Source organism: Pogona vitticeps, chromosome 4, assembly GCF_051106095.1.
Source record: "Pogona vitticeps strain Pit_001003342236 chromosome 4, PviZW2.1, whole genome shotgun sequence".
Lineage (NCBI taxonomy): Eukaryota > Metazoa > Chordata > Lepidosauria > Squamata > Agamidae > Pogona > Pogona vitticeps.
This window is the reverse complement of record NC_135786.1, coordinates 58,969,686-58,985,652: the sequence shown is the minus strand read 5'-3', so window position 1 is coordinate 58,985,652 and position 15,967 is coordinate 58,969,686. Positions and strand designations below refer to the sequence as shown.

Genomic DNA, 15,967 nt, shown 5'->3' with positions numbered 1-15,967 from the left:
ACAGCTATCTAATAGAATAATAGTATTAGAAATTGATAGAGGATTTCTATTCCCCTATAGAAACTCAGTAAAATTCCACCTTCCTAATTTTTCTGTCTACAAATAGGCTGGAATATTTAGGCGATGCTAGGCTTCAGTCCTTTCCTCCCCCTCCCCCACTGACACCAGTTATTGTGATGGCAATGTGTATTACCTTCTTTCAAAGCATGGCAAGCTTGCTCAATGGTAAGACTGACCTGCTTAGTCCGATGGGTAGACCCATGGCCATCTGCCCTAAAGTCTGGCCCTGATGACATCTCTGGCACTTTTCTTTGTAAATAGAGAGAGATCAAATGTGAAAATATGCCACACCCTTGACGTGCACTTCCTGGCATGAGCCTCACTTCTAAGAATTTATTCTTTGAGGGTTGAACTTAGGGCTAGCTTAGCTGTGAATAACTCTATGTGACTGTGACTGTTGGAGCTTTAGCCTCTATTAGCGCAAGGCAGAGACATGTCTGCTTGGTAACCATGGAGCCAATTCATTTCACTCTACCTTAAGGTGACCTTTATTTAAAAATCTGCATTATATTGACAGTTAAAAACACTGTCTCTTTAGACATTGCCATGTCTCTATATTTTCCAGAATTTCATCGTTTAGCATATACTATCAAAATGGTCAGTTTTGCTGTCAAATCAAGAATGTCGGCATTTTAACAGGCAAATATGCCAGGTAGGCTCCAGTGTTAGGTATAAACTGGCACATAAAGTGAAAACGTAGAGCCACTGTATTATAGTGGCTAGACTAGAGTAACAGATGAGAACTCAGGAAAATTGAGTTGAATTCCCTGCTTGGCCATGGAAGCTTGCAGGGAGGGCGTGGCAATATAAAGCCACTCCTTAAATATCTCACATACATTAAAAAGCCTGTTAAGGTCCCTGCAAGTCAGATGTGACTTGATGGTATATGTCAACAACAAAGTAAGAACATAGACATCTATATCTCATGAACAACTAAAACTCAAAGTTAGGGAACTGAGCTCAAAGACTGATTCCCACATGCATGTTAATCATCCAGTGACTGCAAAACCTGTTGATGATTTCTAGTTGTACAATGGATGTAATGCATAAAATATTCCAGATAAAACCTTTGTTGTATTTCTGCTCATCATTTCCTAGAGAAGCTGTTCTCACATCTTCAACTAAATAGTAATGAAAAGCAAATTCAGTCATCCAATCATCCAGAGTCAAAAATGCATGTGTGAATCAGCAATGCTCTATGGACTAGGAAGCCCCCCCCCACTCCCAGATTACATATATTAGTTAATTAGGTTGATATCAATAACTGGGAAGTTAATCATCCATTTCATTCTTTGTCTTCAGGCTCTGTCCCCTTTAAGTTTAGCTTCCTCTATCCGCAGGTAAGAGGCACCAGAGCACGGAAAGCTTGTTATGTATTCGTTGCATGCTTAACTGCAGAACCAATTGTAAGCTGCTGCTCACCCCCAATACCCCCCCATGTTAAATAGGGGTTTGCCAAAGACTGTGAAAATGGATGCTCCGTATTTCGATTGAAAAGGGTAAATCAAACACGGGCTTTTCTTCAATGCATGCACCTGTGCCTTCAGAAATTATGCTAAACATTCAGTGGTGTGTGGAATGCCTCTTGCTTGCCGTAAGATTGATTTCAGCCTGGTGCACCCCTCCCTTGCATGCGTTCACCTGATGTAGTTCACGCCCAGCAAGGACTCCAATAAAACTTTATTAGCCAGATCTATTTGCATGAGATTTGCAAATAATATTTCTTCTTCTTCCATGCCCTGCAAAAGCAAGGATGCATGAAACACTGAAATATTGCATTCCGATAGGAGGAAGAGGAGGTATTTGGTGGATGCTAAGCACTGATGACATTTATTGTGTGACCAAAATTTCCATAATCATTAAGATGTTGAAATCTATGCCACAGCCAAAATAAAAATTAACTCGCTGAAAAACTCCCTCTTCCCCTCCTTTGGTTGATGATTCATCTTGATTTTCTGTCATATTAGGTAGAGGGGAATATATCTGCCTGTCTAAAATCAAGATTGGGTTTGTTTTGTCCCATTTTTGTGCACATAAGGTTGGTTGTAAACTGCACTTGCCGTTTTGCATTCAGAAATATTGCCTTAAAAACCCTCAGTTCCCAAGGGGGATGGATTCTCTTAGCAATTCAGAGGAGGAGGGAGAAGGGAGGGTGGAGGGAAATAAGGGAGCATATGATAACCTTGTATGATTTTGCTTTGGGAAGCCAAGGGTTAAGTATAGCAGTTGAAGGCTGCAAGCTTTGTCAGGGTTGTACTATTTTTCTAAAGCATAAGGAAAAGGGAGGCAAGGAGTCAAGCAATAGAGAGGAAAGCCAGTGAAAACAGCACCTGGGGCAAAGCCTGGAGAGATGGTGATGGTGCTGGGCTTCAAGAAGGATAACAGGTCTGGTGCATGCAAAAATCTCTGTCTTAAGGACTGAGCGTAAAAGATGGTATTTCATTCCTCTCCCCTCCCACAGTTCTTCAATCCTGACTGTGAGTGGGGAAGGAAGGCGGCTCTCTGCTGCTGAGGATAGGATGCCAGGGAGCCTCTCTTGGGGAGGAAAAAAAGAACCCTTCGGTTGGGCTTAGCAACGACAAGAAGAGAGAGCAGTCACCCCAGAGAAGAGCGCTCCATTGCCTCCCGTGGCTCTCAGAATGAGCTGAGCATCCACTCAGACCAAGCCAGAAGCTGGACAGTGGAGCAATGCAGCATTGTCCTCCTCAGGATCTGGGCATCTCAGGGGAGATTGCTGGCTGAGCCCTAAAGCTCTTGGACACATGGGGGACTCTTCAGGGGCTTAGGGACCGACCCTTTTCATGATTATGTTGTGCATGCCGAATGAAGTACAGGGCTTCTTTGATGTGGACCCGGCCACAGCTGGGTGAGCTGTGTGTGGCAGAAAGAGCATGATGCGCCGTTGCTTTTGCTGAGAAGAGAAGACCAGGAGAGAGAAGCCACACTGCAGAGGACTTTGCAGCAGTCAGGCTGCGTGAACGACACAAATGGCGAACGGTGTGTAGATTGCCACTTCTCTACCTTTGACAATCTCTCTCTCTCCCCCCCTCCTCTCTCTCTCTCTCTCTCTCTCTCTCTGTGAAAGATATTTTGTTTTTCATGCTGTCGCAACTGCTCTCTCATTTCAACCAGGATAGCTAGAGCTTGAAATACATTCCAGTAAGGGAAGGGCTGCATTTGAAAACTGGGTCTTTGCAGATAATGTCTTAAAACCCTTCTAGTTCTGTTTTACTCCCTGGTTTTTCTGGGCAACGTCACACCTCTTGAGGACACTGGGGACATCAGGTTTTTGCTGAGTATGGCATCTTCCCATCATCATACAGAAGGTTTTCAGTTCAGACAAAGGTTGCCCTGAATAATAGGCTGCCCAGGATTCTCTCCTCTGTACAGTCCCCACCTCATTACCAGATCAAACATCCACATTTCTGTCTTTCTTTCTTTCTGTCTGTCTTTCTTTCTGACTCACCATATTGTCCAAGAAACTTATCTTGGGGACCTGTTTCTCTTTCCTCTCTAAGGATAAATAATCGGTGCCAGAGACACTGAGTTATCCTCTGTCAGGTAATGCGAGTTGTTTTTCACTTGCGGTTATTCCTTAGGCAATTAGAAGAGAGAGCTTCAGCACAGAAATGCAGCAAGGGGAAGACAGCAATGCTAACACTTGCAGACTAAAAACAGATCAGAGAAGGAACGGGCAAGAAGACAGCAATGGGCGGGGGGGGGAGGCTCAGTGGGAGAAGAGGCAACCTGGGCAGCGCAACTCAAAGATAAAAAATCTAGAATGCAGCACATGGTATGTGCACTACAGTGTTCGATGCAACATAGTATGTTTGATGTTTAACTAGCTCTGAGCCACCAGGGTATTCCTAGAGGCGAATGGTGAAGTTTCAGGTGCTGCATGGATAGATGCTTTAGTGCAGGAACAAAGTTGGAATAGTCCATGAAGTTCTTTGAATAAACTGTGTTGATTATGAAAAACATCTTGCAATTTACCACCTGCTTGTGAAAAGACTTTTGTTATCTCTTATTGCACCTTTGACATTCTTTGGATGGTAGGGAATATCAAGAGGAACCCCCATTTTAGGCCATTCTAAGGATGAAACTGGAGTCAATGAAGGTAATGCATGTGAATTTTTTTAGCAGGTGAGAGAAATGCTCACATTATTGTTGTTATTATCTTTCTCTTTCAGCTGGACAGCCTTTTTAAAATTTCTTCTTCACATTTTTATGAGTCCCTTCCAAGTTCATGGGCACACCTTTCCAGTGGACAGTAGACTCCCTGTGACATTTACCCCGCCACCAGACATTAAAGAGAAGTTTATATTAAAATCCTAAATATGACTGTTGCTACTGGAGACCCCACAGATGAAGCAGCAGCTTTGCCCGGTCACCCTCAGGACACCTATAACCCAGAAACTGACCATGAATGTTGTGAGAGGGTGGTCATTAACATCTCAGGACTACGGTTTGAAACACAGCTTAAGACACTTGCTCAGTTTCCAGATACCTTGTTGGGAGACCCTAAAAAAAGAATGAGATATTTTGATCCTCTCCGGAATGAGTATTTCTTTGACCGAAACAGACCCAGCTTTGATGCTATTTTGTATTACTACCAGTCTGGTGGTCGGTTAAGACGGCCTGTCAATGTGCCCTTGGACATATTCTCAGAAGAGATAAGGTTCTATGAACTTGGAGAAGAAGCTATGGAGATGTTCCGGGAGGATGAAGGTTATATCAAGGAAGAGGAACGGCCTTTACCAGAGAATGAATTTCAGAGACAAGTGTGGCTGCTCTTTGAGTACCCAGAAAGCTCTGGACCTGCCAGGATTATAGCAATTGTCTCTGTCATGGTCATTTTGATCTCAATTGTAAGCTTCTGCTTGGAAACTTTGCCTGTGTTCCGGGATGAGAATGAAGACATGCATGGGAGCAGTAGTAATCCAAGCCCTTATTCTAATAACACATTGGGGTCTCAGCAACAAACATCTTTTACAGACCCCTTCTTTATAGTTGAGACACTCTGCATCATTTGGTTCTCCTTTGAATTCTTGGTGAGATTCTTTGCCTGTCCCAGCAAAGCTGGATTTTTTACTAACATCATGAATATTATTGACATTGTAGCCATCATTCCCTACTTCATCACCCTTGGAACAGAACTGGCTGAGAAACCAGAAGATGGTCAGCAAGGCCAACAGGCAATGTCCCTTGCCATCCTGCGAGTGATACGTCTGGTGAGGGTCTTCAGGATCTTCAAACTCTCCAGACACTCCAAGGGGTTGCAAATCTTGGGACAAACCCTTAAGGCCAGCATGAGGGAGCTAGGCCTTTTGATATTTTTCCTTTTCATTGGTGTCATCCTGTTCTCCAGTGCTGTCTACTTTGCAGAGGCTGATGAGAGTGAATCTCAGTTCCCCAGCATCCCTGATGCTTTTTGGTGGGCTGTGGTTTCCATGACAACAGTTGGCTATGGAGACATGGTCCCCACCACCATAGGTGGGAAAATAGTTGGCTCCTTGTGTGCCATTGCAGGTGTATTAACAATTGCCTTACCAGTGCCGGTTATAGTGTCCAATTTCAACTACTTCTATCACCGTGAGACAGAGGGAGAGGAGCAAGCTCAATACTTGCAAGTCACCAGCTGCCCAAAGATCCCTTCTTCCCCTGACCTAAAGAAAAGCAGAAGTGCCTCCACTATTAGTAAGTCTGATTATATGGAGATACAAGAAGGTGTGAATAATAGCAATGAGGACTTTAGAGAGGAGAACTTGAAAACAGCCAATTGCACCCTAGCTAACACAAACTATGTTAATATAACCAAAATGCTAACTGATGTGTAGCTATCAGGGTGGGGGAGGGGGAAAGAACCCTAATAACATATATAAAACCAGTGGAACAATTGCAGATGTTGCATAATACCTTGCATTGTAGTTAATACAATATGTTCTACAACATGTATTGGTTCTGCATGGGAGGCAATAGTTGTGTAAGTGACTCTTTTTCACATTTGATGCTCAAAAGCTTTCATACAATATCTTTTTCCATCATGGATTTCTGAGTATATGGAGCGGAGCATTCAAGGCAAAACTATGTCACAATATCAAATGAAAGACATTGGAGAAAAACAAAAGCAACCATCTCCCCATGTAAACAACAGTAACTAACAAATGCCAAAAAGATATGTCATTTTAATATAGAACTCAACCCATGCAAAAATATATCCCAAGGAAATAGTATGCAGCCATACATCTAGCTTTCAAGCTCCTGGAATTATACAAAAGGTCATGCATAGTTTAATTAATGGAACATCCGTCCAAATTACTTTAAGGTTCAGATTTCCAGATCAGGAATGCCAAAGGGAGAATATACCATGCAGGGTCATGCTTCTGAACCAAAAATGCTGCATTGGATTCATCCACTGCAGCATGTCAGTGTGAGGCTTGCAGGAGGCACTGTTTAGTAGGACATTTTCTGTTGCTTTGGTAGAGATACATCAAGAGCCTGGAGACGTTTTTTTTAAAAATAATAATAACACATGTGTTTTTGCTGGTTTGGGGGGTCACCAACATATACAGAACTGAAAAGCATTTTGTGTCAAATGCTAGAGCAAGTAAGCTATGGCCTAGAATATATCTTATACTGCAGTGCAATTTAACCAGTATTACAATACTGCTGCATGGATATTTGTTGCATGGATCTTAATATTTAATACAAAAATATATCTATTTTCTTAAGTAGACTATAGAGTGTACTTGTTTATAATGTTCCTAGATTCTCCAATGGCTTGAAGGAGATTCATAGACATATAAGAGGGATAAAAAACAATGGGCTGAGAAGAGATATATGCTGACCACAAATTTGATAAGTGAGGCAAAATGTCCCAAGTGTTTGCTTGCGTGAATGTGCAAGCCAAGGAAGGTAATATGAAGAGTACACACCTGTCTTCTGAATGTAGGGAGCAAGTGGCGATTAATGGATTAGTGGCATTAGATGCAGAGATGTACAGCTGACCAAAGACAATGAACTGTTCAGTCATATTTGTAGTTAAAGGACCCCTGGATTACAGTGTCATGCAAATGTTAAGCAACCATTTGATATATGAATGCAGAACCCACAGAAGTGTGGACTGTTAGACATTCATGGCTAACATACAAAGGTATAGAATATCAATGACTTCATCTGAAGTATATTGTCCTGCAACAGATCTGGCTTAAAATCTTCAATGCATCTTCCAGAAGTACATGGATTTATGCAATAATGCTAGCCCAAGGCCATTTATTCAAGTATGGGTATGTTTATCCCTTGAAAATGGGTCTTTGGCTGCACCAGTTGAGTGGTTATGTGAAGACTTGCATTGCATAGCTTAGTTAAGGGTCCAATTGGGATGTTGTCCTGCTGTGGCATCAATGTTCTTCAGCTCAGAGGGAAAAAGAACCCACATCTCCTCTTAGATTAGATATGGACAACTTGCACTTCTCTGTATATTATGGGGCTGCAACTCCCATTATCTCTCACTATCAGCTGTGCTGACTAGGGATTAAAGATGCTGCAGTCTGGCAACATCTGAAGGCCCACCTAGCAACTACTGCCGTAGACAATAACTCTCTTGGAAGCAGTGCCAAATTGTTATATGATCGCAGAATGTGCTTTGGGTAAAGGAGGCAAAAACATTTCTTCATGGATTTCATAAACTGGCATCCTAGACCTATGCCCTGTTGCTGTTTCCCCTTCAGCTCTCATAAAGTAGGACAACAGTACTTTATTCAAAGCTCATTCTGCTACCAACATCCCAAGAAAGTTGCATTTGGAAGCAACAGGAGGATGAATGTGAGTAAGTCCTCTTCTTCTCATCAATTTTCCATTCTATAGTAGCCCAGTCATTATATAGCATGTATTATTTACACGTGATGCTAGCCCTGCCCCATTGTGTCACACTTTCAGCCCAGGACAGGGGAAGGCTTCTGTATTCATGCAGATTCTCCTTGTGAGCCAGAATCCTGTTTTTCCCCCCATTGTTCTGGTTCATGTTGGGAGCCTAGATGAATAGTGTGGCCTCCTCTTCTTCAAACAGTTGTTTTTATATACTGAAAGTGGTGGTGGAATGTGCCCAATGCACTCCCCTCCTTGCATGGAGAGAGCATGCTCTAAGAACAAGAAGATCAGGTTAACATCACGTGTGGAATAATAGATTTGGTTCAGAGGCAGTTATGCGGATTCCTCACAGCTCCAAAACCTGAGCTGTCAGACATTATTTCAACTGCTTGGCAGGATCCAGAATATGTTGTCTGTGACTAGGAAGTCTCCATTCATGAAAGAAACTCTGCCCAATTTGGAGATGATCCTTCCTTTTCCTCTGAACCCTGCTCATCCCAATCCCCATGGTCCCCCAAACCCCATGTGGCATTTTTAGGGGGTTGGAGGGCCTGCCATGGGAAAGAAGAGGCAAGGAAATCCTAAATCTGAATCCAGCTGGCTATGTTTATTTTAAATTGCATATACGATACATAGAGTACAGAATAATAAGCAGTCCTTGAAACTGACCCTACTCAAAACATTGCAAAGGGAACACAACTCAAGACCCCAACAAGATATGCCAACTGAATCTTGCAGCTGGTATCCTTCTACTGAGTGTGGATCAACAGTGATGAATGCATGCTGAAGGCCAGTTCACAAACCAAATGTATGTGCTGAGAATGAGACCAAGTGGATGTGTGCAAAGTTGGCCACAAGGTAAAGTGGATGCATAGGCACTTCACAATGAAGCTAACTTGCACTATAAAATCTAACTACTGACTGCACCACAATTAATCCACTTCCAACAACTTTGCATAGAGCAATATAAATTGAACTGCAAGCTGGGTGTAAAGTGAAGTAATCACTAAGCTGCTTCTACCACATGCTAAACTCAGCACAAATCCACTCAAAGTAGCATTTTTAGCAAGCTGTCCCCTGTGTTGGTGCCAAAGGGGAAACATATATCACAAAAATTGCAGTCTATTTACAAGTTTTGAATTATACAAAACTAATGCTATCCATTGTTTGTTTTCATTCCATGTGCTGTGCAGGGAAACTGAGTCATCAGTTGGAATTTGAAAGCTGTAAAGTTAAAAATTCCTCTGAAAAACTGATGTTAGATTATCATGATAACATTTAGGCCAGTTGCAGATTTTTTTAAACCAGAGCCCACCCACACCAAAGAAAGGTCCTATCTAAGGCCAGAGACAGACATTAAAGATAAACCATGACTGGAAGGATATACTGTAGTTAACTAATGAAAGTGAGTGTCAGTAGCACAAACTTGGAGATTATGCAAATTAGCTTCCTTTGTTTAGTGATTGGTGTTTGGGCATCTAAGCATGTGATTCCTCTGAAGTTGTGAATTCACAAACACAGAAAGGCTGCCTCATTATCATGCTAATTTCTCTCATGTCTGTTTCTGGCCTAAATCTTCTGATAGCCACTGCAATGTGTCCTATAGATAATCAGGAAAACAAAGTATCAAAATATGAATTTTTAAAAAGAAAGAAATCCAGAATAGTCTTTTCTAAAGATAAATGATCTGAGGGGCTTTACTAGCTCTATAACTCTATTAGCAGTACTGGTGTTTGCATTGCAGGTTTAAGTCCGCCAATATCATAGTGCCTTGGACCATTATTGTAGAATGCTGATAAAGGAATAGCTTGGCGTTACATCTCTAATTACTTGCTCTCCAAGTATGCTATGAATTTCGATGGCTAATTTTGGAATATCTTTCGTTGCAGTGAGCACGGATAGTATAATCCTTCCTATTGCCTTAAGCCACTGCTAAAAATATTCTGTCCTCTCCACCCCCCTATCTATGTAAAGGAAGAAAATATACTTGGTTAAACATCTTGGCAGGACAGATTGCCTGCCCTGTGTATTAGGGCACATCAGTCTATGCAAAATGCAGGGGGAGGGAGTTACTTCAGGGACTTTTCTGGGGGTTCATTCCTCATGTAATTCTGGGGTAGAATCCCTGGCGCTCTAGAGAGCAAGGAACCAGAGTTAAGCCTATTGGTTTCAACTAGAGTTGAAGCCACTTATGCCAGATCTGTATTCACTCTGGAACTTCAGGAATGAATCCTTCTCCCCCTCTTGCTGCTTCCCAGAGTTTTGGGTTGTATTCTACCATCACCCCTCCTCCATTTCATTGCACTTTTTTGCTGCTGCAGTACTTGTTTTTTGCAGATTATTCAAGTTTATACTAATTTCCATGCATTTCTCCTTTTTCTTCATAGAATTGTAAATTTAGGTTTTCTGATCTTACCTTCTGGATAAGATTTCTGTGTTTATTCACAGTTGCAGAAAAGCACCTAGCACCTTTCATCTCTAAAGGAGCAGTATATTCGCTTTGTACACAACCCCATAGCAATTTTATCATTTGAGATCAGAGCTCAGGAAAACTATTTTTCAAGTATAACTCACAGAATACCCCCATCCAAATGGGCATGGAGAATCATGGGAGTTGTAGTATGAAAGCCTAACTTTTCTGAGCCCTTGTTTGGATATATCCTTATAGCTTTTGTCCTTTTGCCATTCCATCAATAGTGGCTTGCAGTGGTCTGAATCTGGTTAGCAACGTCTGTCCTTAAATAGCACTATTCTTGATTATATGACCCTGGGCATGTTTTCTGTTCTATTCTTAAATGGCTTAGTTTGAGTGCCAAGGTAATGACTTAGGAAAAGACATTGTAGTTGGTCAAGCTCCTAACAGGAATGTCTGTACACTTTGGAGGGTTTGAAAAGATGAGAGATGAGTCCTGAGTCTTGAAGGTTGCCAGGCTTGGCCACAGGTCATGGAATCTTACTTTTTAAAAACTTCTACTGTCATAATTTCCAGAAGTGCATCTGTGCTAGGATGTAATTGGTTGCATCAAAAGCTGCAAAGCATGGCTATCTAAACCAATAACAAGTTTTATTTGGTGTCAGTTCTTGTGAACTGGATCTGAAAAGGCAGGGTGGAGTCCACAAAAGCTTACACCAAAAACAAACAAACAAAAAAACTTTTGGTTCTTAAGGTACCATAAAACTCCCTGCTTGGTTTTGCTCTACTATAGCTTTTCATATCCATCATCAGGAGAGTTGAAAAGCAGATGAAAAAAGTCTGCCTAGTGACCCTTAACTGTGGCAATTGACCTGTGCATGTTGCAAAGCAAAACAAAATAATGCAAACAATTAGCATCCTCAGAACTGAAAACAAAACTACATATCATTTGAGGTTTTGAACGTAGACCATTGTTTAAATAGTGATATGCTGAAAGAGTGACTGAGAAAACCAAGGGAAGGGCTGTGTCATAAAAACAACACCATCATAAGAGTGTTTACTCAGATGTATTTATTTAATTTATTTACAATATATTTACCCTGCCTTTCTCTTGAAAAGAGAACCCATTTTGTTGGACTTGCTCAGTTGTAATGAGGTTTAGAGTGCAGCCGTCTTAGATGTGTTGGAGAAAGAGAGAAAGCCAAGAATAGAAGAGGGTGCAGTGTTCTATTGTGCCCAAGGTCAAACGGGCATATTTAATGTACATTAAATTTAATGTACAATTGTTTTGATGATCGTGTTGCAGTCCAGATGCTATGTCAGTAATTTGAACCATTATCCCAGCAGCAGGAAACCAACACCCAGTCCTACAAACCTGGCCTCACCCAACCACAGTGCTAGAGCTAACTACCTGTACCTTTGCAGAATGTTGTGGTGCAGAGCTGAAGCTGCAGACCACAGCAGGTGGGAAGGAGCAGATGGTAAGACAGGAGTGTTATGATGAACGCTGAAATAAGGATGGCAGGACCTGCAGGTTTGAGGCAAGGCTGCCTCTTACCTTTATCATGTGAGACTTGTGAGTGCAGCAGTCCACTAACCTGTTAGCAGGTATTAGTTAAGGTGACTATAGGGGAGGCTATTCAAGATCAAGGTCATATTTGTACCCATAAGGATAGTAACTTGGCATTCAATAAAAAGTGGACTCAAAGGGAGGTTCATTATCTTGTCATTATATGTTTTGGAAACATGAGCATTCATCTTTAGCCAGTGGGGTGGCTACTGAGCTTCTCCCAGAGGAATAATACAATAATACTACTCAACACTACCAGCCCAGAATGTCTTCTTGGGTAGGTGGTGTAAAAAATGTGAATGTACAATCCGGATGAGTGTTTCATTAGCATTCCTTATTTTTCCTAGATAGAGTAGGTTATACCACTGGTTTGGAGGGCACAATCTTATGTATATTACTCAGATTTCTAAAATGACAACCTAGACTGGAATAAATATATGGCTGAGAGTAATATCTGATGCAGGAGGGGAAAAAAAACAAATTGGTTGTTTAATGAGATATAGTTTAGTCTTTATTTCAACCCGATCCAGGAAGTATAAGCTCTTAGATCTGATGCAAGAGGCTCTATACATCCTTACAGTGTCTGATTCCTTTGTGCCTGTTAAGCACCTTTTGTGTCTCTATCTTACACATTTTGTGAAAGTTACTCAGGGTTCTCTGCATGTGCACAATGTCTCTCTTCTTTGGACTTCATTTTAGACCCCATGTTTCATAGCTGAATGTTTGACATCTCATTTTATGTCCCTTATGAGTTGTTGGTTTTTTAAATCAATTAATCTGTTGCACTTAGGCCTGTATCCTCATTATCTTATGTTCATCTGACAGTGCACAGACATATACCTTACATTCTTTTGCTACTTCCTTCAGGCCTAGGTTATGCATGCAGCATAATGAGAGGGGGGGGGGACTAGCAACAAGCAGCCTTGTTCTGTGCCCATTCATTGTTCCAGTCAACTATGCCTACATCCATGATACACTTTTCCACACAGCCCAATAATTACAGAACCTCCTGTGGCTACTGAACATGTTCAGTCCACACTGGGGTGTTGGAGTGAGGGGTGTGTGTTCCTCCTTTATGGTTTTTCTCCTAAAGATTTTTTAAAAACGTCTATAAACTTTGAGGCTCTCCTGAGTGTCCTTATATTTCCATCTATGCATAGGTGGTGCCATTTTATTCACATGTACAATGTTATTCACATCTAACCACTGGAAACAGAGAGAATGGTGAAGCAGTGGAATTTGGAGGTGGTATCATGGCTTATGCCCTTTCAAACTGTAGCTGGAAGATTGTATTGTGAATGACTGATGTGACAAACACTCTGGAAAAAGAAGGCTAGAACAGAGGCTGTGATAATGAACTATAGATATCTATATAATAGTCTTGAAAATTTTTACTTACAGGAAATTGTGTGAGTTTGTTTTCCTAATCTGGAGAAGGCATCCTCCACCTGGTTTGGTGGTGTCCATTCTACTGTATCATTATGGCCCACGTGTTGACTGGGCCTAAGAAACTAGACTGTGAGGCCAGAAACATGACTACAGTTCGCAAGGCAGCAGAATTCTTATCTTCTCTGCTTCAGAGGTGAATAAATAAGATAGAAAATGTCTTCAGGGCACCCTTTGCTAGCCAAACAGCATGTAAATGCAGTGACTTCTTCTCCTCCCACCCAAATGAAGGCAAACAGATCCTGTAGACACAAATATCATTCATACTAAGTAACAACAGGGATAACTCTATACACTTGGATGGGTGGCCAGTAAGTCGCCCCCTTCTCAAGTATTTCACAGTGCTTGTCTCAGGGTAGGAAAGGCAAATTCTCAGATTCGCAGTGTTCCGTATAAATTAGTTTGATTCTAAAAGTAGGAAATATTTTGATTATAAAAGTAGGAAGTCTATCAGGGTCCATCAAAATGTCTTTTTGCCTGTTCCTGATGATAAGTTGAGGTAATAGGCACTTAGGATATGTATTTATTACTATTAATAGTAATAATAATTTGCTGGAGTAATATAAGGCATTGACATTAGTACTTTGATATCATGTTTGTACAGTATTTTGAAGAACTGGAAATGCGCACAAAGATGTTTTGATATACTCTGAAGTATTTTTCAGATGGGGTAGAAAATTAGAAACAAGGTTGCTTAGGATTTCTTTAAAATTGTAGCATATGTATTTGTAATCAGTCCCTTTAAAGATTATTTGCTTTGAGTGCAATAAATATATAATTACACAGACTATGGTGGGCATCACCAATATGTTTTGTTCTCCAAGTTCAGCCTACATTGTGGAACTGTTACATGTTATACATAGAATAATGTGATTCTCAGGCAGATAATGCATCAACTGCTGTTTTGTGATTGAATACAAGTGTCTAGGTATCATGGAAATTGTCTGTAAAGTGAGCAGCAATGAACTGTACTATATGGCCACAGTAGCACCCAAAAGAGAAAAAGAAGGAAAGAAAGAAAGTAAAGAATTTCTTCTTGAACAGAAGGAGGCTGATTTCATCAACTTCCATAATATCATATCAGCTGTTAGAATAATGTATATAGATGTACATATCTCTGCAGCTATCTTCTGCATTGTTTTCTATAGCCTTCATAACACTGTGGTATACCTAGAATGATGTTAAAAGCATGCAGCATGAGGGTGTATAAACATGGGCATTTTGTACATAAATCCACAGATGAAATGTGAAAGAACAGTAGCTGTTTCAAGGAAGGTCATGCTTTGTAATCAGATCATTCATGGGTCAGCTACTGAATGTACTGCTGAAATCTCCTAGTCTTTCTGGAGTGTGCAATACACTAGAGAAGGGTCCAAAAATCTCACAACAGATCCAGCTAGTTTTGCAAGGTCAGACTGAGGGGAGATTGACTCTCCCCAATCTATTCTTCAACAAAGAAGAAATGTAGTCATCACCCTTCTCCATTTTCTCAGATAAGTGAAACAAGACCTGCCTTGGGGCTTGTGCGAATTCTGATCTGGATCTGGAGTCTGCAGTTTTGGTCCCATCACTAGTATTTATGTTACTATGCAGGTGAAGCCAAAATATGAGCTAAGGTATCTGTTTGTTTGCAGTGCACCCTTCAAATTTAAACACTATGTCTTTTTCATACCTCTTACACCAAAGGAAGCATCCTATATGCTATTCCATGCCACCTGAAGAAAATGGCCTCTCAGAAGAGGGCACCATTTCAGTGGAGCCAGAAAGGCAGCAGGTATTACACAACAGAGCCGCATTCATGCTGACTACAGCATACAGCTGCCCTCAACCATTGGCTAAGGGTGATGGGAGTTGTAGTCTCACAGCATGCATTCCCTAGCCTTACAATAGCATTTCCTGAAACTTATGGGTAGATGATCTGTATAAAGAGGAATAGGGCAAAAAGAGAGGAGCAGAGAGGCCTGGTGATTTCTCAGAAGTCAGCCACACCATTGCTCTGAGCACCATGTCAGCATCATTCATCCCAACCCCAACCAAGATTGAGTGGGAAAGGGGACTTCCAGCATTACTGGAAGATCTAGATTGCTGGCGTGCAGATTCATGCCTAGTGTCCCCTAAGGGGCAAATCCACTTTCATAACGTGCAGACTTCTATTTCCACTCCAACTTTTAGAGCAGCCTGCTGACTCTTTGGTGGACCAATGTTTATCAGATGCATTGAAACCTACATGTTTGTGGGCTAGAGCCTAATCAGACGCATGAATCTACCAAAGTGGACAGCAGCCCACTGAAAGGATATGCCACAACACATCTGTTAGTCTTGAAAGTGACTTAAGGTTCTTTTTCGTATCCTGCAACAGATTCCAATATTTATTCTTGTAAACCATTTCATATTACTTGCTTCTTGGGGCCATAGGGTGAGGACCTCTTCCAAGCACAAACCCTTAAATAGCCTTTCAAGGCTGAGCTGACCTGACCCAGCAGCTCATGGTCATGTATAGCACAGTCCTCAAACCTTTTTTCTTCTCTTTCTTTTTGGCAAAGCACATGTCCTGGCGGCCCTTAAGAACACCCTCCCCCCCATACAGGACTTCAGAATCCCTCTGTGGA

The 15,967-nt window shown here is 41.4% G+C and overlaps 1 protein-coding gene across 1 annotated transcript; it reads left to right on the top strand.

Annotated features, from left to right (window-relative positions):
* The first annotated feature begins 1,502 nt into the window (after window positions 1–1,502).
* On the top strand, window positions 1,503–11,280 carry KCNA2 (potassium voltage-gated channel subfamily A member 2). The gene is made up of 2 exons (XM_020809999.3): window positions 1,503–3,057; window positions 4,251–11,280. Exon 2 carries the CDS (start codon window positions 4,398–4,400, stop codon window positions 5,895–5,897), a length of 1,500 nt encoding a protein of 499 aa, XP_020665658.1. The 5' UTR covers window positions 1,503–3,057; window positions 4,251–4,397; the 3' UTR covers window positions 5,898–11,280.
* Window positions 11,281–15,967: the final 4,687 nt, after the last annotated feature.

Coding starts and splice junctions, on each gene's coding strand:
- KCNA2 (XM_020809999.3), top strand. CDS start 4,398: ATGACTGTTGCTACTGGAGACCCCACAGATGAAGCAGCAGCTTTGCCC.